The sequence below is a fragment of the Calypte anna genome, chromosome 18 (genome assembly GCF_003957555.1).
Source record: "Calypte anna isolate BGI_N300 chromosome 18, bCalAnn1_v1.p, whole genome shotgun sequence".
NCBI classification, from domain to species: Eukaryota; Metazoa; Chordata; class Aves; order Apodiformes; family Trochilidae; genus Calypte; species Calypte anna.
The window spans coordinates 10,812,486-10,837,008 of NC_044263.1; the positions used below are offsets into that span (position 1 = coordinate 10,812,486).

Below are 24,523 nucleotides of genomic sequence, written 5' to 3' on the forward strand. Positions count from 1 at the left end.
CCGGGATCAGCACATGAAATGCTGTGGGTGATCCGCCAGCCCTTGCCATGGCCATGGCCACACAATGGGTGAGGGACCCCTGCCAAGCTCCGCTGCTGCTGGCAAGCCCATGCCAAGACACAAGGCATTAATCTCCTGGGGAAGAGAGGAGAGGAGGGCAGGGCAGGCAGTGCAGCGGGAGGGCTGTGATGCTGCCTGTCCCCGGCGCTGCGATGCGAGCGCAATGCGTGGGGCAGCGCTGCTGTCCAGGACTCAGCATCGCGGATTGGCCCGCAGCACCCCGCTCTCTCTCCTCCCTCCCTGTCCTCCCTCCCTCAGCACCCTCAACCCACAGAGATTGGACAGTCTGGTGCCACATGGCAGAGAGGAACCAGGATAAAAGATGAGCTGGACTTGGAAGCTGTAGCGTCCACAGGAGGACGGCTGGGAGAAGTTTGCCAGGGAGGTGGCACCGAACTGGCCTGGCTGAGACGAGGGGGTGCAGGGGAGGACGGACAGACAGACAGACAGCGGCCACACAGGGACACCTGTGGGGTGAGCACCACCCACCTGTGTGTCCCCCTCAGGCACCCAGCCATGTCCCCAGTGGTGAAGGAGAAGAACCACGTGAGGTTGGTCTTCTTGGGTGCTGCCGGCGTTGGGAAGACGGCGCTCATCCACCGCTTCCTGATGGACACCTTCGAGCCCAAGCACCGGCGCACGGTGGAGGAGCTGCACAGCAAGGAGTACGAGGTGAGCGGGGCCACGGTCAAGGTGGAAATCCTGGACACCAGTGGGAGCTACTCCTTCCCAGCCATGAGGAAGCTCTCGATCCAGAACAGTGACGCTTTCGCCTTGGTCTACGCCGTAGACGACGCCGAGTCCTTTGAGAGTGTCAAGAGCCTGCGGGAGGAGATCCTGGAGGTGAAGGAGGACAAGTTCCCTCCCATCGTGGTGGTGGGCAACAAGGCAGAGACCGGTGGCGAGCGGCAGGTGCCGGCAGAGGATGCTCTGTCACTGGTGGAACTGGACTGGAACAACCGCTTCGTGGAGACTTCGGCCAAGGACAACGAGAACGTCCTGGAGGTCTTCAGGGAGCTGCTGCAGCAAGCCAACCTGCCCAGCAGGCTCAGCCCAGCACTCTGCAAGAGGAGGGAGACGCTGCCCAAGGAGCAAACCTCCCTGAGGCCTCCCATGAACAAGACCAACAGCTGCTCCGTGTGCTGAGCCGCCCGCACGCAGCCGGGGGAAAGCCTGGAAACTCAGGTGGGGAGAGGCACTGCCTGGGCCAGACCCAACCCCGCTGCCTCCCACCCCTTCCCTTCTCTTCCCCATCAAACCCGCAGGGAGCGGGGAGAGCTGGAGATGCCCCGGGGGGGGGATGTGGGTGGCTGGGAGGGTGGGTGGGATCCCCAGAGAGGTGGGAGGTTTACCTGGGACACCAGTGGGCAGCCGGCTCCTGGCATCTGTGCAGGAGCTTGCAGGCAGCAGGCAGCTCCTCTCTTGCTAGGAAAGGGGACAGACAGCAGGTTTGTGGCTGCACATAGAAGGCAGGTGTGGGCATCGGGGCAGATAATGCCCCCAGTGCCACTCCCCCAGGTCTCCTGCGGGTCCTGTGTCACCTCACCCCCAGCACCTGCACTCACGGCCTCCTGGTGCGGCTGCTGTTACACCAACAGATCCCGTGTCCAAAGTAGTCTTGGTTTTGTACCTTGGCGTGGTGTCTATGCAGAATTTTGGTTCTTTTTTCTTTTTTTTCTCTTATCTTTTTTTTGTTTTTTTTACACATGACCAATAAACACCGTGTTGCAAAATGGAGCTGGAAAGCATCTGTGTTTCTTTCTCTTCTACTTCAAATCCTGCAGTGCCTGATATCAGTGTTTGATGCCCAAACCTCTTATCACCGCATTTGCTCTCCCTCCTCTATGCCCCATCCTTACCTGGAGCCTCTCCAGCTCCCCAGCTTTCCCTGGCAGTGTCAGGACATTTGGTGTTACAGTTTTCCCAACAGTTTAACCACTAAAGTTTTTACCAAGCATGAGTAACTAAAAATAAAACAGCCTCTTCTCATGTCCATGAAAAGAACAACGGCCATTAAAAGACAGAGATCCACAGACGTGTAAACCATAAACACATTTAAAAGGAGAGGGCTCCAACAGGTTTGGTACCTACCTGTGTCTCTGCAATGGGATGTGCTGAGGAACTGAACCCCAGCAGCTTATTTTCTTTCAACAAGTGGCAGCAGGTGACATGGCTTTTCCTTCCCAGCCACGCAGCAGTGGTGCTGAGCTCAGTGTCTGCAGCACGGGGTGGGCACAGACGGAACCTGTGATGGGCAGAGCTGGAGCTGACCCTGCAAACACCCCGCAGGCACACACCTCAGGAGATGGGCAAGATTTGCCCTTCCTTCTGCTCCCTTTCGCAGGAAGAGGGGGCAGCTGGGACAGCTGCTTTATGCAGGGGCTTCAGGAGGAACCCTGGGGAGAGCAGGATCCACCCAAACATCCATTCGGTTTCCCCCGGCTCAGTTCTGCCCTGCAGCACCTGGCTGTCCCCAGCAGAGCTGGGGGGACAGCAGAGTTAACTGTGACACCGGGCACTTGCAGCCTGAGGACTTCTCTGTGGGTCAGGGGCACAGCAGAAGGAGGGGTTCTCCCCTCCATAGCAGCTGCTGGAAGCTCTCCAGCACACAGGAGACTCAGCATCTAGAAGGGAAGATGCCTGTGAGCTTGAGGGGCAACCAGGGCCCGTTGAGGGCCATATTCCCTGCCAGCCTGGTGCCAGAGGCTTCTGTGAGGGCACATGCTCCAGGGAAAAGCCCTTCTCACCAGTGAGCTGTGTGACACTGCTGGCCCCGAGCTGGCATCCCCGGCAGCAGCACTTACTCTCCCAATCCCATCGAAACACCCATCAGGATACACACCATTTCCTAGTGCCACCGAGGCAGGTGCTGAGGTCTCTGGCGCTGCTGTTCTGCAAAACACACTGCAGTGAACTCAACCTGTACACGTGCAGAACCACGGGCCGTTCTTTCCATCCCCCCAAACATCCTAAAGATCCTGAACATCCTCCCATTGCAGCTCTGCTCATTCCCTTCCCTCCAAGCTGCACTCCGGGCTCCCCCCTCCCTCCCGAGCAGACGCCAGCTCAGTCCCCATGCTCGCCCACGCCCCCCCCACCCCAGGAGCTCCGTGTGATCCCTCGTGTCCTGTTCCACATCACGTAGCACAACCCAGCAAACCACCGTGAGATGCTCCCGCTTCGTTTGTGTACACAAACAATCCGGGGGGGATCGAAATGCCGCCTGCGAAAGCTGCACCAGCCACAGCCCGGGGGGTGGGTGAGGGGTGGGTGAGGGGTGGGGAGGTGTCTGCTGCCAGTCCCTGATGGGCCTAATTGGTGCTGGCTGTGGCAGTTTGCTCAGGTCTTGATTGATGGAGAGCTGGGGCACAAACACTTAAACCAAGGAGACCGATGGAGAAAGCAAAACATTTTAAAACGAAAAGCAGCACTTACTGGTGGAGGATGTAATTAGCCGTGTTTGTCTTTAGGGCCTTGCGCTAAGGGAGGCTCAGCACCGAGGAAAACAAACCGATGTGCTCAGTGCTCTGGAAAGAGGGAACCTGCCGCCCTCGCATCACATGAGCCCCATCAGGACCCATCAAACAAGTCCTTGTGTCCCACCAAAGGAGCCGGGGAGCCCCATCAGGGGCCATCACGCAGCTCCATAAGCCCCATCAGGGGCCATCACGCAGCCCCATCATCAAGACCCACCATGGGAGCTCCTGATCCCCATCAGGGCTTTCCCAGGCCAGGATTCAGCTGGGTCGAGCCGTGGAGGGCTGCAGGAGCACCCCTCAGTGTTGCACTCTGTAAGACCAACCCTCTCCCGAGGATTTAGTTTCCTAAAAGCAGAAGCAGGACTCGGTGCCTGCTCTCCTCGCTCCCCCGTGGCTGGTTCCGTGCCTGCGATGGGGCAGGGGCAGTGCAGCATAGCCCCTCACCAGCACTGCTTGCTCTGATGGTTTGCACTCTCTGCAGCAGCCTTCCAACGGCGCAGAAACTGTTTTGCAAAATTCCATCTGAAACCGCTATCAAGCAAGGAATTTTTTAGAAATGCAACGAGTGATTCTCCCAGATGTGGAGGAAAGCATCACCTCATACGTGTGACCCACTGTACCCACGGGGGAATCTCAGAATGAGAGGGAAAGGTCTCAAGTTGCACAAGAAGAGATTTAGATTTGGGATCAGGAGAAACTCCTTCACTGCAAGGGTTATTAAACACCGGCACAGGCTGCCCAGGGGGTGGCTTTGTCACCATCCCTGGGGGTGCTAAAAGCCCTGCAGATGTAGTGCTGAGGGACGTGGTTTAAGCCCTGGAGTTGGTAGAATGAGGCTAATGGTTGGTAGTGTTAGGTTATTGTTGGACTCCATGATCCTAAAGGTCTTTTCCAACCAGAACGATTCTGGGGTTCTGGCCCCGGGAGTCCCGGTGCAGCTCGGCCCGAACCCCCCCGCCCGGTGCCGGCTGCCCGCGGGTCTCTGTCGCCACCTCGTGGTGACAACCGGGAACTGCAGGCGGGGCCGGGCCCAAGCGAGCTCAGTCCGAGAGAACCGAAAGAGCTGCTCTGGTCTGGTCTGGTCTGGTCTGGTCTGGTCTGGTCTGGTCTGAGGAGCGATGTCTGCACCCCTGACACCTCTCAGGCATTAGATGTCTGTGTTCTGTCTCCCCCTGAGCACAGGGATTATATTATAAGGTGTGTACATATATATAAACTACATATTCCAATCTATATTCTATACATATATATTTCTAATATAGATGTTTCTAAGTACATACATCACCCTCCCTCTCTGCATAATAATCCTCTGCCTTTATCAGAAGTTTTCCATCACCTGTGGGGAAAGGAGGGCTGGGAAAGAGACAGACGTGCTAAAGAAAGGCAGAAAAATGGGTCCTACTTAAAATTAAGTTTAAAAAAATGAAAAACATGTATTTCTTTCCTGTTCCTATGGGGTACAGACAGTAAAAAATAGTTGTAAACCATGAATACTGTAGCCAAAAGATGAGGACCTACAGCAAAAATGGAAAGAGAAGCTGCTCCTCTCCAACACCATCAGTAACACAGTTTTTAGGCTGTTTGAATACATTTTATCAATATAGACTAAGGATGAATTAAGTGGACAAAGAATGCAGGAGATAAAAGTACAAATTACAGAGGAATCTGCCAGTTTTGAATATAACAAAGTCCACTCCTCTGAACAAAACGAACATTTCAAACAGTGAAGCATTTACAAAGGACAATTCCAGACAGCAGTGGGGGGTGGGGAGTGAATTTCTCATCAAGAGTCAGCAGCCCCACAGCCCGCTCAAGGCAACCCACCTTCTACTAGGAGTATTTATTGAAAGTAAAGCAATCTTCCAGCTTGTTGTGTTTGATAACATTTTAATAACCCTGAAATCATGACTGCACTGGGACCACGTTTTCATCAGAGAGAATTTACAAGCAACTCGTTTCCAATGCATCTGACAGTAAAAAACAAACACGGGGGGAAGGGGGAGGGGGGGCACACAGAGGACAAAGTGTCATATTCATTTCTAATGAAAACACTTTTCCATTAGAGAGAAGAAACACGGTGGGAGCACGAGGGGTTTATAATGGTCAACTTTTGACTGTCTTTGCAGAGGCTGGAGGGGCCAGTAGAGGATGGAGTCTGGCAACTTGCAGCAAGCAATAGTTAACCTGAGAGATGGGGTGTATCCACAGGGGGAAGACACCCAGACCCCACTAGAACATGGGCATGTTTAGCAGTCCGTCCTCCCTCAGGAAAGCTACAGTGTGGATAAATAAGTGTTGGGAGGTGCCTCTCCCAGATTCCAAGAGCACAGGTGTGTTACTGGAAGAGGCCCCTTGGGAAGGAGGGGGAAGGCAGAGGACAAGCTGGGATGCTCCCGGAGGCGTTAAGGGTTCCCGGGTACCAACGCAAGGACCTGGGTGAGAGTCCAAGAGAGCTGCAGGGAGCTGAGATCCTCCTGGGCGGCCCATGGATGGCCCATGGTCTCCTCCAAACTTCTACTAAAGGTCACCCCGTGCATCACAGACATTTCCAGGCATTTAGGGAGCTGCCCTTTACCTCGGGGTGCGGCAGCTTTGCTTACAGAGTTCCTTTGAGATCCCATTTGTCAGGACTCCCGTTCCCTGAAACTGGCTACGCAGGACTTGTGAGCAGAGATTGTACATTCAGCATCAATACAGTGATATTAATAATGAGTACACCTGTTGTTGGTACAACACGTCAACTCCAACAGACATTTAGCAGCAGTTCATGTACAAGGTCAGGAGATGATCTACAGGTCACCATGGCAATCTTTGATCTGGTACCATAGGGATGCTCCACACTATAGCTGCCCATAACCCAAATCCTAAAGGGTTTGGTTTTTTTTTCCATTCCATTTCCAGACTCTTCCAACTCCAGTAATTCTTAACATATACAGATATCCATATACATTTTCTTTAAGTAAAATGCTCCTTCACATACACAATCATATATTGAATTATTAAGAACAAGAATATATTTTTGGAGCAGAACAGCAAAACAATCTGCTCTGCCAGTGCCACCCACAAACTAGACAAGTAACTAAGAAGAAGCTTGACAGTTTCAGACCACTTAGGAAAGAGAAGTTCTCTTGGCCTAAAGACAGGGGAGCCATGCAGTGAAAGTGCTATGGAGGATACAGTAAATGCAATATACAGAAAAACACAAATTGTTAAACAAGTTTCCTTGTAAAGATTCTGGAGCCGTAAGGAGAACCCTTAACAATCAGGAGCTATCTTTACAATTTCAGAAACAGCAGAGAGCATTAAAGCAGAAAAGAGTACGACACCAAAAATTAAGAGCTATGCAAACACTGAGTGATTTGGCCAAAAGCTTTTTTTTTTTTTTTCTTTTTTTTTTTCTTTAAATATACCAGGGTGGGTGCTAAATTATAGCAGTGCATCTGATTTACAAAAAGCCACCTCTGCCAACCTTATGGAAGACAAAAGCTCTGGTTAGCTGAAACATCTGACTCTAGTGGGGGCTTTGATATCTAGGCAAACAAAGCTCAGGGATGCAGAAACTGAAAGGCCTCCTTACTAAGAAGAAAATCCCATACAAAATATAAACTAAAAAAAAAAAAAATCCAGGAAGGAAAAGGCAGCTCTCTCCCAAGAGTTTCATTACAAACACCTGGGAAACAAAAACAAAAAACCAACCAAACAAAAGAACCAAAATCCCAGAAGGGAAGAGCAGCAGTTCTCAGCAGAGAGCAGCCCTGGCAGCAGCTCTGCAACGTGGGGCTGATGGTGACAATAATAATATTAGCTGAAAAATTGTTAGCTCTAAAAAAATTAGCTCCAAACCTCAATTTGGTGATTTCTAATTCTATCTACCACCAAACTGCAAACTCCTGGGAGCTGCTCAAGTCCCCCTCTCCCCACTGCTCCATCCTATTTAAGGTGGCTTCTGGCAGAGGAGCTGAGAGTCCTGGGGACAGGGAGGATGGGTCAGAGGGGACACAGCTGCTCAAGGCTGGGAGCTGCTTCCTTAATCCAGTTCTTCAAGTCAGGTGTTTTTTCCCCTCTCTCAAATGACTCTTGTGGAATGAGTCGTAATGTACAAACTCCTGATCCCTGGGGCCAGACCTGCTGTCAATCCCAATTTCAGTTCCTCTCACCCCAAAATCACCAGGAGGTGAAGAACCTGTTGGATGGAGGTGGCAGAACTCAGGCTGCCCCCCCCTGGGATTCACCTCCCTTGATCTCAAAACCTGAAAGGCCAAACATGGAAATACTTTGGTGTTTTCACCCCATTTCATTTCCAGTCTATTTGCTCACCTCGTGCAATTCAATGGAACTGGTGATTCAGACACATCCAGGTCCAGAGAATGGGAGCTATGAATGGCAGAGCAAGAGGAGCCTTCAGCCTCCCAGTAATCAACGTGTTAACAATTCATCTACTCTGTTACCAAAGTCGTGAATAAAGGAGAAAAAGAGATCTCTACAATTAAAAAAAAAAAAAAAAGCCAAGCAAACAGAAAAGATTGCTGCTTCTGCAGCACTTTGGGACGGGATATGCAAAGCTGTCATGGCACAAGCTCAGGAGAACGCCAGCACCAACAAGCACAGACCCAAAGTCTGACCACTCAAGGAGTGATTTGCCTCATTAGCAGTGAAAGAGTTCAACTTCTTCCACAAAACCTTAGCAGATTTTAACAATATATATATTTTTTTTTTCATAGAGTATCCCCTGCATAAAAGAAAAATACACGTTATGTGAACAGCCAAGAAAAAACTGCAATTTATTAAGTTTCAAAGAATCTTCGTACTCTTGAAAGCAACTTTCGGTGCATGTTCTTTTGACAATCACATTCTATGAGGAGAATAAACATGGAAAGCCACAATTTGTTTTTTGTTTTTTTTTTTTTTGTTGTTTTTTAAATCTCAGAGTTACAGACATCTTTAATCCAAAAGGAAAGGAGATTAAAAAAAAAAAAAAAAAAAAGCCCCAAAACAAAGCCCCCCCCCCACCCCGACCCCTTGAACAGAGATTTTCATTCATTCCCAATTAAAATATCAGTTTTCTACAACTCAATGCTAAACTTCAGCATGGAAAACTGCATGTAAACACGCACATACACACATACATGTTTTATATAAGTGTGTGTGTGTTATAGATATATAAAATATCTATGTAAGAGGCGTGTAATGGCAATGAGATGCAGTTACTCTGAGGAAAGGTTATCCAGCTAAATACACTACGAAAACTTGAGGAAAAAAAAAAAAACAAGTCTTGAACCCAGTTTGTGCATAGTTCATGATCCTCTATAAAACCAGCTTTTGTTAATTTGCAATCTTGCAGGACCCTTTAAATCTGATAAACCATTAAAAAGCTAATCTTAAAAAAAAAAAAAAAAAAAAAAGTAATGCACAAATTTCCTGATCCAAGCAGGCAGGGAGCACAATGTTCATATAATTTTTAAAACATACTTGAAGTGTATGTTATTCCATTGTCTTTCTTCCTTTCAAAACAATCAAAAACATTGATCTTTTCTTTAAACATAAAGCGATTTTTTTAATATATAAAGCACTCTTCAAACATCTATTTCTTTTGAGTCCATTATTTGGTAAATATGTAACTGCTACACATTAGATTAGGTATTTTCTTCTTTCTTACTGTCTTTTTTTTTTTTTATTTTTATTTTGTTTTTTAATAATATCTTCAGTGCTAGGAGTTGGGTTTTAAAAATACATGAAATGGTGTGGAGTTGCTCCTCGGGAAACCCGGCTTTCCTGAGACATCTTCCACCATGTGCAAGATAGTGATCACAAAGTTTTCGCCACTTTGACGAAGAGGAGGAAAACAACAACAAAAATAGTACACAGCAATGGCCAAAGAAAAGAATAATACAACAACACTGTTCAATCCCAGAGCTCTGAAGTAGCATATCTTCATTCTGAAAATAGTTTTTCTTTACGATGGAAGTTTTTTTTTTTTTTTTTTTTTTTTTTTTTTTCCTCTGTTTTTTTGTTTTTTTTTTAAATTCCATTTTTTTTTTTTATTTTAAAGTTTGAAGGAGAAAAAAAAGGTCTGTAAACAGGTGGGAGCCAAAACTCCTGGCTCCTCCAAAAGCAGTCAAAACCTATGTCCAAGTGCTTGTTTCTGTTCCTGCTTGCAAGGGAACTATCCACTCTTTACAATTATCTATGGCCACAGTTCAACAAAGAGTAATTCTGGTTTAAACTTTTATCTTCCAAATGGAAAAATGGTGCAATACTCCGGTAATAATTTTCTTGCATTAGTCCACGATAAAAAGCTGCTAAAGGTAGATATACATATTATTCTCCAGAGATACACACTGTAATTTTTAAAATGCAATAAGAGTCCTTGAGTAAACATTTACACGTGAATTGTCGCCGGCCCCTTTTATCAGTTTTCTTTTTTTTTTCTTTTTTTTTTTTCTTTGTAACATTATAGGATTAGCTACAAGAAGGGCTGCGGACACTCAGTGCAAAGTTAGAAGCTAATAACAATTAAACATTTGACCAATGAGCAAATAAAAAGCATATACTGAATAAAAAGGAAAAAACTTCACGCTTTTAGTTAAACCACACGTGGGCACACACACACACACACACACACACAAGCTCACTGACATACAGACAGCTGTTCCAACAAAAACATAGAGTCTGAACTTGAAAAAACAAAAGAATAATTCTTAGAGCCTGTATTTTGTGTACTGATGCCAACCTGGAAGTGTAATAATTAGACTTAGAAAGTGTTCACATTTTGTTATTGGCCTGCTGGATTCAAGTATTTGCATGTTGATATGTTCTTTTTTTTGTTTTTCTTTTTTTTTTTTTTTTTTTTCTTCTTTTTTTCCTTTTTTTTTTTTTTTTTTTTATTTTTTTTTTTTTTTGGGATTAAAAAAAATGACATGAAAAAGTAATGAAACGAGGGTAATGTGCATAGGCAGATCCATGGGAGTAGTGGACACAGAGATTACCCCGACCCTGCCCTCCCTCCCCCCCCAGCTCAACCTCTACAGTCAGGAGTCACCATTTCGAGTCGTTGCTTTCTGTACCAATGGTAAAATATCACACTTCACCCTTTCTGATTATTGGGTCCGCCTCTGGTAATGTGCATAATAGTCACAGGCTCATTTTAAATAGGCTTTCATTTCCCCCTCCCCCCTCCCTCCCTTCCCAGTTGATAAAATAACCCTTTCCAGCCCAAATTCTGAAAAGTGCCCTTCATGATAGACCTATTCTAAGCAGCTTTTTTATACTTGGTTTTGAAAAATCACCATACAAACATAAAAAGACAACATAAAAACAAAAAGCCATGAAAACAAAAAAATAAAACCTGTCATTAGCATGTGACACTGACCCAAAGGAGCCCATACTGTTTCACCAACAGTTCACAAGGACTTCTGCAGTTTCATATTCAATATCGGACAGAGGTACTAAAAAAAACAACAAAAAGGGCTGCCAGTCTGATCTGTTAAAGCTGGATTCTTCATCAAGCCCGGGACTGGAAAGGGTTACAAACTTTTTAACTTTTTTTTTCTTTTTTTTTCCTTTAGTGCTGATGATTGTTATTTCCATTTTGTTTCTCTCTCGTTTCCTAGATGGACTCCCCGCTGAGAAGATCACCTGGAAGAAGAGTATTCAAAGGGGTGGGGCTCCCAATGACTCTGCCATCGTCGGTGCTGGGGGGTCCCCAAAGGCTGCTGGAGTACTGGGGTACCCCCCCCCCAGAGCAGGTCGCTGCTCCCCTTGCCCCCCAGGCAGGGGGGGTTCCAGTGCCCGGCGTCGCTGCGCACCAAAGCGTGGGAGCTGCTGGAGGAGCCCAGGCGGTTCTGGGTGGTTCCAGTGTTGGACTGCCAGCTGGAGGTGGGTGGCAGTGCCTGGCCTTGTGCTAAGAAACGGTTGACTTCTTCCTCACCAGCAAACTCGGCCAGGATGGTAGTGTTTCCCAGGACACACCTGGGGGACAGAAGCAAAAGGTGAAGTGACACCACACGAAGAGCGCCCCAGATGGCTGTAAATTCATTTTCCTCCAAGCAGAACTTGAAGTGTGGATTTATGCCACAGCTGCTCACTTTTAGCAGCCTCCTGAGCAAGCCTTATTCTCTATTTACCTTTCTAACTCCATAGCAAACACTTGGAGGACACCTCATTTAATTAAGACACACCATGGGAGCCTCTTCTCTATTTAGGCATGAAGATACAAGCACACCAGCATTACCAGTAACAAATGACACTAAGAATGGCTGATTTATGACAATATGTTTCCAAGGATTATTCTGATGCCTATATCTAAACAGATGTATCTAAGATGGGTCAATTTTTCATCTAATTTTTTTTCTGAATGCACCTTTACATCTGGAGAAACCATTGCTCCCAAATTAAGTATGGGGAAGGTACTCAGGCCAGCAGTACAGTGAGCTCCAAAGGGTGGTTCTGCTCAAGATTTTCATTTTACTCATACTACAACCTGTTGCTTTCCAACTCTGAACACCTAAGTGTTCTTTTTAAACATCAGTCTCTATATTCTTAATCCTCCCTGCTGTCACTGACTTTATCACTCTTATTCTCCATCTCTTTTGTAATGTGACAATTAGTCCAACAGATTTTAAAACACACCTAAAAGAACATTTTGCTGCCATAAATTTCTTTCCATACCTTCCATAACTCCATTAGAAAAGATGACCACCAAAGCCACACACAGCATTTACCATCGTTTTGTCCCTCCTGTTGCTCTTTGAGTTAAAACCTTGTCTCGTGCTCTCTTTGAGCTTCCTTTGCCATTTTTATCACACCTCACAAATTCTTTGCAGCCTTACAGGTGACAAATTCTTACTAAGCACATTACTAGCAGTGAATCCCTACTCTCAAGTTTTGTTATGATCTCTTATTCAGTATCATAGAATCCTAGAATGGGCTGGGTTGGAAGGGACCTCAGAGCTCATCAAGTCCAACCCTTGATCCACTCCCACTGCAGTTCCCAGCCCATGGCACTCAGTGCCACATCCAGGCTCTTTGGAAAGATCTCCAGACACGGAGAATCCACTACTTCCCTGGGCAGCCCATTCCAATGCCTGATCACCCTCTCCAGAAAGAAATTCTTTCTCATCTCCAACCTAAACCTCCCCTGGCACAACTTGAGACCCTGCCCTCTTGTCTTGCTGAGAGTTGCCTGGGAAAAGAGCCCAACCCCCCCCTGGCTCCAACCTCCTTTCAGGGAGTTGCAGAGAGTGATGAGGTCTCCCCTGAGCCTCCTCTTCTCCAGCCTCAACACCCCCAGCTCCCTCAGCCCTTCCTCACAGCAATTCTGCTGGATCCCTTCACAGCCTCCTTGCTCTTCTCTGGACCTGCTCCAGCACCTCAATCTCCTTCCTGAGCTGAGGGGCCCAGAACTGGACACAGGACTCAAGCTGTGGCCTCACCAGGGCTGAGCACAGGGGCAGAATCCCTTCCCTGGACCTGCTGGCCACGCTGTTCCTGAGCCAGCCCAGGATGCCATTGGCCTTCTTGGCCACCTGGGCACACTGCTGGCTCCTGTTCAGCTTCCTGGCAATCCAGACTCCCAGGTCCCTTTCTGCCTGGCTGCTCTCCAATATGTAGCATACAAATATCCAGCCCCATCAGGTCACTTCCAAAATCAGATTGGAAAGAGTGATCCATTCCAAGTCATAGCAAATAAGTGCCCAAGAAAAGAGTTTCTGAGCTGAAACTGCCTTTGTAAGAAGGGAAGTGAGGACAGACACGTACATATGCAGAGACTTTTGGGCCTTGGCTGCTTCTTCCTTGGAACTGTATCGGACCACAGCATTCCCTTGTGTCAGGTTCAAGTGGAATGTTATCAGAGGGCCATGTTGCAAACACAGTGTCCTCAGTGTGGAACCATCAATCTGGGAAAATGAAAAGGGGAAAAGGTTATCTGCATTTTTGTGATTGTACTTGAAATGCTTGTTAACTGAAGTGTAGGTGAAAGAAAAAAGGTTTTGTTTCCAGAAGTAGTATTTAACTATCGACTTATGATTGGCTTCTTTGAGTGAGATATCCTGGCTTTTAAGGCTTTCCAACAGGCCAGTGCACAAAATTTCCCAGTTTAGGTGATACAAATTGTATCTATCATTAGAAGTCCACAAAAGTCTAAAACTAAGTAGGAAGTAAATCTAGAAGTAAGAAAGAAAAACACATTGTTCATAAATATAACTCCATTTTCCCCAAGATAAATTTGGATGTCTGCATTCATGACTTTGTATTATGTTCTTCCTTATGAATGACACTACATGGAAGATGAGCAGATCTGGAACAAAAAAACCCAGCAACCTGTAGGAAAAGTGTATTTTACATCTCTGTATCTGCTTTAAAACATCATTCCCCTCCAAACTTACACACAGTTAAATGGTGCCCAACCAATGCCAATGACTAATTACAGCCCTGAGTGTTCATATTTGATTTGAAAACTTAAATTCCCTGAAGACAAACTCTTGTAATACAGGCAGAATAATTATATTCCCTTCAAACAAATGCAATGACCAAGGTTCAAAAATGTTCTCATCTCTCAGGTTTGCTGAGTCTCTTTACACAACCATCTGTGCACAACCCTATTTACCTGGGGGGTGAGGTTTCGAAGAACCAGCCAGCTGCTTGTTCTCCCTGAGCTGTCAGTACTCCATGCAGAACCTACAACACAACATTCCACAACAAAACTGTTACCCTGCTGTGGAGAGCACACCACAAGAAGAATCACAGCACAGTAAGCAAGCACGACTGCTACTGAAAACAAAACCCACAGCAGCTTCTTCCCATCTTGATTTACTGTCTTCTTCAGATTTAAAGGTTGTTGAATGAAAACCTGCTTTTGGGACATTTAAAGATGTGTGGCATTTTTTCACTTTCCCACAAGAATTACTTGAAAACTAGTGGCTGCAAGTGTGACCCTGCAACAAACTATCTTTAGGTTACATCAGAATTAATCTGGAAAACACATTTTAAAAGCAATTCAGATGTCCAAGCTCAGGCTGCTGGTTGCTATTAAGTTTTTATAGCACTGCACATTCTGCTATCTTGCCAGGGATATTTATGTATATGACTTATTCAAAACAGATACTTCTGCACTGACAATGTTCTGATTAAAGATACAAGTACCTACCCAACCAAACCTGCTTTTCCAGCTGCAGCCTGAAGAACTGAACAAGCCTGATTTTATAAATGGCATTTGAGAAACTGCTGTTGTTCTGTAGTCACATATGATTATGTGCAACCAGAGATAAGCCTGGCACCAGCAAGATCTGCCCACCAGGTGGGGTTTTGGTGAAGACAGATACAAAAGAAATGGTAAAAAGAGGGAGGAACATTTAACTTCCAAGTTAGTGCAAGCACATTAATAAACCAGTCAGTATTACCAGCTTCCTAGAAGCTGACAGAGCTTTGCCAACATGATATACACAGTTATATAGCCAGATCTGTTGTTTCTCATATTTGTGTTGAAGAAAACCAATAGCATCTAAAAAAAGAGCCTGAACAAAAAAGCTGACACATTCCCTGAGGCTCCTGCAATGACAACAGGTCCTAAATGCTTCACAGCCATGCTCCAAAAATGTGTTCCATATTAAATTCCATAGGCTGATGAGCTCATCTTGAAGTCTTGCAGTCGGAGATCATGCCACAGAGCAACAAGCATACTTGAAAGGTATTTTTAGAAATTAAGGAAATGAAAAAAAAAAAAATCTGAGTTGGGGTGAAATTATTTGGCAATTCCTAAATGAAATTACTAATGTGAGCACCTGAAAGATGACTACTTCATTTTTACAATTTACCCAAACTGAAGCAGCCAAGAGCTTTAGCCCCAAAACAGACACTCTGTTTGTACTGAACCTCCAGTTTCTGGAGCCTACACACAGCTGTTGGGTGCCTTGCTGTTGTGACACAGAATAAAAGCAAACAATTCTAAACCAAAGGGACTGTGGTGGTATAAAATGCACAAGTCAAGAGTACCAGAGGAGTAAGAGCTGGTCCAACCCAGGGGACTGGCACCCCACGTAGATGATGGCTTGGTGTTTAAGCCTGGAGGTGGTCTTGTAGGAGCAGTAGTGTTTCTGGGTACCTTCCATAGTTCATGGGATAGAGAGGCTTGTGTGTGAGAGATTGGGCCAGAGGACCACGTAGACTTGATGTCTGACAATTTACCTGCAACAGAAAAAACCAATAAATCTGTGTCATTTTAGTTAGCAACAACTCTTAAATAACTCTTAAAGGTAGGGTGGGTGGACATAAGTCCTGTGCTCTTTGAATAGACTTACACTGGTATTGACATTTTCCAAGTACTTTGTATTTAATGAATCTCACAACACCTGCTACAGTTTCCTTTTTAAAATCTGTTATCTTGCTTTCTCACACAAGACAATACATGAAAAAAAGACCAGAAAATGGACTTAAGGATTTGAAATCTAATTTAACTGAAATTATAATGAAACACTTGGACATTGGGTCTCTAAAAGCTTTAAAAGAATTCAACTACTTTTTCTTACACAACTCGTTTAATCTGATATAAAATAACCAGTATATCCATATGGTCTTGTGATATTAAAATTCCAACGATCAAAGACACACAAAAACTACATTTTTGATCATTCACAGTAACAAATACTTTTTCCACATCTTTGAGAAAAATGTTTTCAGAAGACATGACCACACCACACTCTGTAACTTTCTTCTGTTCAATTTCCCAAATGAGTTTTTAAGTTACCTTACTCCTTATCCTGCTAAATGAGAGTTTTATAAAAAAAAAATCAATTTAAAAATTAACAAGTAACAGTTTAGAAGTCAGTGTGGGAGACAAAATTAGTTCCAATTACTGTTACCAAAATAAAAACCTCTTTTATTCACCTTTAGACATCTCTTCCTTCCTTGAATCAATACATATGAAAATTTATGCTATAAAAGTACAATTTCCTTGTCCTAGCACAGTGCTTACAGCATGGGGTTGCACTGAAATGACCACATCACTGCATCTTCTGCCACTGCAAATGGTGCTGTGATTATGCTGCCTTAATGCTTTAATGTTGATTGCAGGCAGTAAGAAATGCACTTGGTCTGACAAGCTCCAAGATGCAAAAATACCTCAATTAAAAGAAAAAAACCACAAAAAAACCCAAGCAGATTTGAACTGGTAGAATATGCTTCCAGTGAACCAGTGCTTTCCATCAGGTTTTTTTACTAATCCTAAAGCCAAATTTACCAGTCACTAAATGACACACACTGTGATCACACACACACTCCCCAAATTGCCTCTGTTTATCTGTGTCATTTCACTCAATTATTTTAAACTGAATCAAAACAATTTAAATGAAAAGGCAACTGCTTTCCCACCTTCTTGCAAACTGCTGCAACAATTTGCCAGTAATGATGAAGCCATTAATAAGGCTAAAATGGTAAGAGGAAAGGGAAAAATCCTGAATTCTGGAGCTCAGAGCAGCTCAGCCTGTGGTGCAGAACACAATCCAGGCACATTCCCCCAGATCAGATGTTGCTGTGTCACTACTTCTCATGAGGTTAACTAAAAGATTAGATGACATTGCAAAAAAACTAGAAGCAACTAAAGCAGATATGCATGGCAGACAGAAGAGAAGCAAGCCACTCCTTTTTCCTTTCATCGGAGCAAACCATTTCAAACCAACTTTTTTTCATTTTGCATTCTGCAGTATAACCTGCTGGTTTCATCTTTATTTAAAAAAAAGGAGTTTTCACTGATTAAATAGGACAATATTAATACAATCCATCCAAGAGCCTCAATATATTTTTTATAAGGGGACAAAGTGGAATGTTTAGGTAGAGAGTTTGCTGCCAGATTTTCCATGATTTGCTGAGATGCTCCCAAATTTATAGCTCATTAAAAGAATGGGGTAATTATTACACCATTAGACCATTAGACCAGGGGTAATTATTTAGACCATTTACAAGCTCAGCCATACAGGAGAGCATCAGGCTTTGGACTGACTGTTACAAGAAATTTAGGACCCCCAAACCCAACCTCCAGAGTCATGCAGAGCACCTCCTTGTGGTACCACTAAACTTCTGCCTGAGCTGCAGATGGTTCACTTTTAACAGTGAGTTTATTAACAAAAAAATCTGTATCATTCGTTATCGGAAGGGTCTTGTAGGGTTGTTTCTATCTGAGACTCTAGACAAAGCTGCAGTGGAAATAACCATTAACAGACCTCGATGGCAATACAGAGTGGCAGGATGTGGCACCAAGTGGAATAAACACATTTTTCCTCAGCATCCCATCCAAAGAGCTGCCAGGAGAGCTGCCTCCCTGGCACAGCGCTAGAAAACACACTTCTGTCTAGAGCAGCACTACTGCAGTCACTGGGAAAGCACTTTCTAGGGCCTTTTCTCAGAAAGCAGGGGGGATGTGAAAGTAGAAAGGCCAGTTTCCTACCTGCAATGCTAGGTGCAGATGCAATGCTGCTGAAAGAGCTACTGTAGCCGGAGGCACTAAGCGGCCAGGCACTCGATGAAGGCAGCGTGGCATTCTGAGATGATGTTGGGGATGACCCTGCAGAACCAGCAGAGAAGCAACTAAGAAAGATGAGCAGAATGATGTCTGGTGTGACACAGGCAAATCTGTTATGTACAAATACAAACCATTTTCCTGCGTCGGCCTGGTCCCTGAAGTCTAGGAATGAGATTTCTAGGAACAGACAGCAGGATACAGGGAAGCAGAAGTCTTTAGCAGAAAAGAGAAAGGAGCTGGCACAGTAGCAAGTGTGCTAGTGCCTGAGCAGAAGAAAAACTCTGGATTTCCATTAAGATCTGTGACTTTCTCAAAAACATCAGTGTTCAACTGCTTCATCTCAAAGACAGGCATCATTTGTAAAGGTGCTCTGCCAGCTGACTTAAGCAATGGCAACTGTAGATGAGCAAAGATGTGTATGATAAACTAACCTCTTACCATGGGTGATTTGTCCTAAATTACTCAACATAAGCGCTTCTCCTACATCCTAACGCCCACAAACATCTTTAGATTTTTGCAGACTTCCAGTAAAGCAAGGATACATTTTAGCAATCTCTTCTCAAACTGATAACATTCAATGAAATAGCCTGAAACCATCTTGGTAAATCATTTACAATCTGAGGAGCTATCTAAGCATACATACAATTTCCTACTGGCAGCAAATGAAAGAAACTGAATATAAAATACCTTCATTATAAAGACCAGAAGAGCTGAAAGTATTCTCTCTGGCCAACAACAAAATTAAGTGTGTATGGTAGGTGACTTATCACTCCTGACATCCCTATATGGACTGTGATACTGAAACATCTACAAAAAAAGCCAGGTGAGTTCTTAGGGAAAGAGCACTGTGCTGAGGTATGAAGGGGAAAGGACAGTCTCATCCCTCACAGCTCAGTAAAAACAAACTCAGGCTGTATTTTCAACTGGAAGAGCAACCAACCAAACTTCATGTTCCTCAGATTCCCTGCACTCCAAAGGACATCAACACAGACATCAGTCTCAGGAAAAATAAATGTATCAAAGCCTCCTTTGGCAATAATCTATTCCCCAGGCAGGCCCAAAGAGTGGTTCTGCTAAGACTTTGAGCTGATAGTAGCTGACACTGCAAAGCTTCATTAACAAACAGGTTGTAACAAAAACAGCCCAAAAGCTTTGGTTCTGCCTGTCCTAAAGGGTACAGTGCAAGGGCAGTGTCAGCCACAGCCCAGCCCTTGGAGATCAGATCCTAAATGTAGTTTGTGTGCCTGGAGCTGCAGCAGTCAAAAACTTTGTACCATGGCACCATGTTGTGAAAGAAACAGATTCAGCAATTGCATTTCTTTATTAACATTTCATTATTAACGAGCTAAAAACCTAATGAGGAAAGGAAGCATTTTCCCAAAGTTTCTGGCTCTTTAGGGCCTGTTTACTTATGCTAAGATCATCTATACTGACCCTCCTTAAGTAAAATCATTATTTCTTCATTCCAAAGACTTATACATCAGCAGAGCTAATGTATACTTCCCTTCTAGAAAGAAGGAGGAGCTGTAGTAGGTATAATTTAACCTAGAGGTACAGCTCTGTAGGGCTAGGCTTTCTGGTCTAAGGGGACCATCTCCTGGGTACACCATATCTGACCTGTGAATGAATTAAGCCTTGTACTTTTCTTTTTATAACCTCAAACCATCCAGGTTGCCTGTCCCAAGGGACATTTGGGTCACTGAAAGTTATTACTCATGCACACAAATATTTGATGGTTCAGCTTAAATAAAGATTGCTTTTTGGTAAGAGACAACTGAAATCATTCAGGGCAAGGGAAACCCAGCCTCCTTTCCCTCACACTGGACAGCTCTTCAGTGGAGTTAACAAGCCCAGAGCTGGAAACCTGGTTCAAGGACAATTATGATTCATGAGCTACTGGAACAAAATCCTCATTTTTAAATCCTGACAGGTCCTCCTGAACAACCTGATTATACCTTTCCCGTGCATATCAGAGTGCTCTAATCAAGTGCAGATAACCTGCCTATTTCAGCATGCTGATCACAAAGTTTACTGTTTTGGAGAATAACCTTTTAATTTTGGATTTAGTGCTGCTGAGACAAAAGGAGTGGAAATGGCACAAGGAAATATTAGTTTGGTAGTCAATTCCCTGTTTATTTATTTTGGGAATAAACGAGTTCAAATTTATTTCTTCTAACAAAGCTACAATTAATTAAATGTGACAGAAGCCTCAGCAACAACAGTGGAACTTTTGTATTGTGTCTTCTCAGTATGTCACATAATGTATCTAAGGGGCTGGTCATTATGGAGAGAGAAATCTTGCTCCCAAGAAAGTGTTAAGCATTACCAAAACTTCTAGTGCCCACAGAAGTTTATATTACATCTCACAGGTTTAAATATTTACATTCCCATGGAAATCCAGGGACTTTTAAAACCCACATTTAAATCAACTGTTTCTGGATCTGCAGTGAAAGTTCAGAGAAGGAGCACTGTTAGACTAGGATTACATGCAAAAATATGCTGCATCCATAAGATGTGAAGTCAACTGTTCTGGAAAGAAAAAGAAAGTCTACACAGATGTGAAAATAATTTGTGTGGTTACCTCCACTCTTGAGAAGATAGCGATTAACATCTTGTATCGTGGTGTTTATGGTTGGCCCAGTTGGAACACTTCCAGGAGTAACATCAGGGTCATTTTCAGGATCAATATTCTGCAGACCTTTCCATGGCACTCCTGGATGAAACTCTGTTTCAAATATAACAAAAAGAAGGAGAGATAAAGGTCTCATTCCCTCAAGCTCCTATTGTTCGAATAAACAAACCCAAGGGTACGTTTCAAGGACAGGAGTTCAACAGAAATGCTTTGTATTTTGTTACCTGGTGGCCAGTTTATGCTGGAGCCATTGGAAATTTTATCACTATCAGTTTTGGCACGTGACCAGCTGTGAGGAACAGCTACAGGTGGACTGGCAGGAGATTCACTGTTCTGAATCAGATCATACCGGCCGTAAGAGTCATCAAGGGAGGACTTGCCCGGAGGACCAATACTTAAACCTCCAGGTATAGCACCTGTAATGAATGAAATGGAAAAGCTTTGCTCAGGAGTGGGACTAATTTGAGGTATGGAATTTAATCAGTCTTTATATTTTGTTTCTCCTCACCCCCCCTTTTTTTTTTCTTTATTACAAAGACAAAAAAAGAAAATATAAATCGTGTTAACAAGGCTTAAAAGCCTCTGAAGCTTCACTGGAAACTACAGCACCACTGGGACAGCCACACCAGCTAAAACACTGATTACATGACTACCAAAATGAGACTAAGTAATTCAAATCATCACACTGGTGGTGAAGAGGAATGTGCTGAGAGAGCATACTAAGGAATATCCTTGTAGGCAAGGCTTCTTCTTATCCTGCTCTAGATATTCATGGCTGTTGGGATGGATGGTTTGAAATGGCTGCTCTCATGTTCCTACAAACTACTACACACCTATTGGCATAAACAGTAAAACTACTCACAGAATGAAGTAAAAAAATATAGTAAAAGAAATAACTAACACGAGGCATAAAATCCAGGATAGAACAAAGTTAACAGATCACCATGTTCTAACAGGAAAAACTTGGTAGAGGAAATAAAGGAATAAGTGACTCAGGATACGTTTGGGATAAAGGTGTTCAAACAGATTAGCAATCACTTCTGGAAAAATATGAAGTTTATGCTCCTAACTCCCAGGATGGGTAACTATGTACTCTGTCATTTGTACAGGACTGGGTGTGAAAGGGTGATGACACCTGAACTGTGAGAGAAAACCCATGTAAAGTTTTTCTGGATTGAAAGTATGGAGTAAGGGGAAGCTTGTGGGACTTGTTTTGCCAACACTAAAGGCTTGCTTTACTCAGCTCCCAGGTTCTGAGCAACAAAATTCAGCAAAAAAAAAAAAGCCATTTCTACACCGGGTGCAGGAAGTGCAGGTTGCAAGAACTTCAATGCACTGTGTGACTGCAGGAAACATCTTAAATATATCAGAGTCTCAAAGGGCAACCATCTCTGTACCAACCACTTATGAGCACTTCCTGAAAATAGTAATGTGAGAAAAAACCTTACAATCACACTATGACTCAAGCCACTCCTCTAAGAGCCAGACTGAGGCTGGGATGAACTGCACCATACCGTGCTTGCTGGAGTTCTGGTCAAGAGAAGAAGCAGCACTCGAGAGATTATCCATTGAGTTGGGGTGTGTCCACTGAGGAAGGCGAGACTGGGACTGAGAAGTGTCCTTCACTGACAAACCACCAGTGATGTCCATGTTATTTACATTCATGTTCGGGTTCAGTCCAGCTGAGGGGGAAACAGGTCATTAGATATCCATAACATACTCTCAGGATTAAAAGACACGTTTTAAAACCCAACTCAATAAATTATTAAACATTGATTTCCATGTATGTGTAGTAATTTACCAGGCCCGTTCTCAGCTTGCTCTGAAGAACTTGTGCTTTCATGGGAACACCCATAACACTCCCATGAATTCAGATAATGTTAAAACTTTGTTGAAAGGAAAAAGGCAGAAAGATGTAGGGATAATATTTCAAAGCTGTCAGTATTTCTTCTCTTCACTTGTCTTGGAAAAGGCATTCTGGAAGAATGCACTGGAATGCTTCACTTAAACCAGTGAAGAATTTACAATATTCCATTGTTAGGCCAAAATATTCCCAGTATCTCACCAGCACAGCCCCATGATGCCTGCCATTTTATTGCTAAGCACATTTTAAAAAACCCAAACAAAGCAACTATTTAGAAGGTCATACAAACAGCTGCTATTCATCAGAGCTGGTATTGCATTATTTGGGAATATATTTTGTATACACAGTACAATAACCACCCACACTATATTTAAGGAATAGTTTCGACAAGCTTCTGTAAAACAAATCTGGTTCCTTTTTGATATATTACCCTGAATGTTATCACAGAAAGCTGAGATACTGTAAGAGCCTCTCAGATTTAGGCCTTTTATTCATAAAATTGTTCTACCTTCTGATGCTCCCTGCTACAACAGCTCACCCTAGCAGTCAAAATTACCTTCTGAACTGCTGCATGGTACATAAAGCTTGGCAATTCTATTGTACACAGTATAAAGAGAGTCACAAAGAGATTAAATTAATTCCTTCATAAATGAAGTCTGTAGCATACGTTAAACAATCACAGAAAACAGGTCTGGGAGGCTGTCCTGGTCACCCTGTTTCAAGGCTGAATTGATTACTTTGGCATCAGTTACATTTGACAGAGCCACATCTAACCTACCACAGGATGTCCAGTGAACAAGATTTCAGCAATTGCCCAATTTCTCCCAGTGATCAACGTTGCTTAAAGCAAGTCAGCAATCCATAATGTTTAACTAGATCTCTACAACACAAGTTTATTACCTCTTGCATTAGCCACATACAAGAAAACATCAAAGGTAGCTTTCACATGCTTGAAGATTCCTGCCTCTTGAGTTTTCTCTTTACACAAAAGTGAGCAGAGGATTTAATTTTTTCCTTAGCAGCCATGTGTTTGAAAAATCTGATCATCTGAACAACACTCTTTCTGCACCCCTTCAAACTGATCTTTGTTGAAATACAGTGACCAAAACTGATGCTTCAGAGATAATCAGCATGGAAAGCTGACTCTACGTGACTTCCAGGTGATAATTCTGTTTTTTCAAGGTGCTATTTGTGTGTTTTATGACACGGTGCTGTTAATAGGTATTTAGTCCACAAATAGCTACACACGTAGACAGCTAATCAAGCAAATCTTCTGCTACTTGTAGGCGGAGCAGAGGTGAGCAAACACATCACACCTGAGCAGCTACCAGACAGGCACCTAATAAAATGGTTTTGTTCAGCACTTTCAATGCTATACAGCAAACTTTTAACAAATATTTCTGCATTGTATTGTAAAGCAAAATATTTAGATGCTGAAATAATGAAAAATTCTTCCTCTCTGCCTTTCCCAGGCCAAACTGCTTTAGTGAAGGCCACGTACCAAGAGGGTAAGGAGCAAAGGTGTTCGGTGAAGACTGTTGCTCTTTGGTCTGCAGGTCAGGTAGGCTGGGAGCCTGGGGATGGGGTGAAAAGCTATCCATGGCTGATTTGCCTGCAGAGGGGTGCAAAGATAGATGTGGAGGGGGAGGCTGCTGCTTCATAAGCAGGGCCTGGGCCAGCTGGCGCTGGTGCTGCTGGATCTGCTGCTGCATGTTATTGATTGTACGTGCAACCTGGGGAGAAAAAGAATCAATAAATGCTCAATGGAACAAAAGGACACGAGGTGTCTTGTGACTTTCTCTGCAGTGAAACAACATAATAGGTTTCTTTACAAATAAAACCTGACAGCATTACGGGTTGAAGAGCTTGCCTCCAACAACTGAATGATGTGAAATAGCTTTATTACTCTAGCACTTGTTCTTTTCCAATACTCAAGCCATGCCCTGCATTATTGTTTCTAAGGATGCTTTAACTGC

General features: G+C 44.0%; 2 protein-coding genes across 2 annotated transcripts in view; one reads left to right on the forward strand and one right to left on the reverse strand.

Moving 5' to 3' along the window:
• Positions 1-428: 428 nt before the first annotated feature.
• LOC103533843 (GTP-binding protein Rhes) lies at positions 429-1,398 on the forward strand. The gene has a single exon (XM_008499751.2). It carries the CDS (start codon positions 577-579, stop codon positions 1,204-1,206), a length of 630 nt encoding a protein of 209 aa, XP_008497973.1. The 5' UTR covers positions 429-576; the 3' UTR covers positions 1,207-1,398.
• An 8,151-nt stretch (positions 1,399-9,549) lies between these two features.
• The window catches only part of TNRC6C (trinucleotide repeat containing adaptor 6C), a 78,835-nt gene continuing 63,861 nt past the window's right edge, over positions 9,550-24,523 (reverse strand). The window contains 10 exon segments of the mRNA XM_030462075.1: positions 9,550-11,274; positions 11,276-11,507; positions 13,296-13,435; positions 14,146-14,216; positions 15,531-15,722; positions 17,977-18,093; positions 20,633-20,776; positions 20,908-21,099; positions 22,198-22,365; positions 24,049-24,280. Of these exon segments, the coding sequence (XP_030317935.1) occupies positions 11,146-11,274; positions 11,276-11,507; positions 13,296-13,435; positions 14,146-14,216; positions 15,531-15,722; positions 17,977-18,093; positions 20,633-20,776; positions 20,908-21,099; positions 22,198-22,365; positions 24,049-24,280 (1,617 nt within the window). The 3' untranslated portion in view covers positions 9,550-11,145.

Excerpts from the sequence above, each read along its gene's own strand:
- LOC103533843 (XM_008499751.2), top strand. The coding sequence starts at position 577 with ATGTCCCCAGTGGTGAAGGAGAAGAACCACGTGAGGTTGGTCTTCTTG.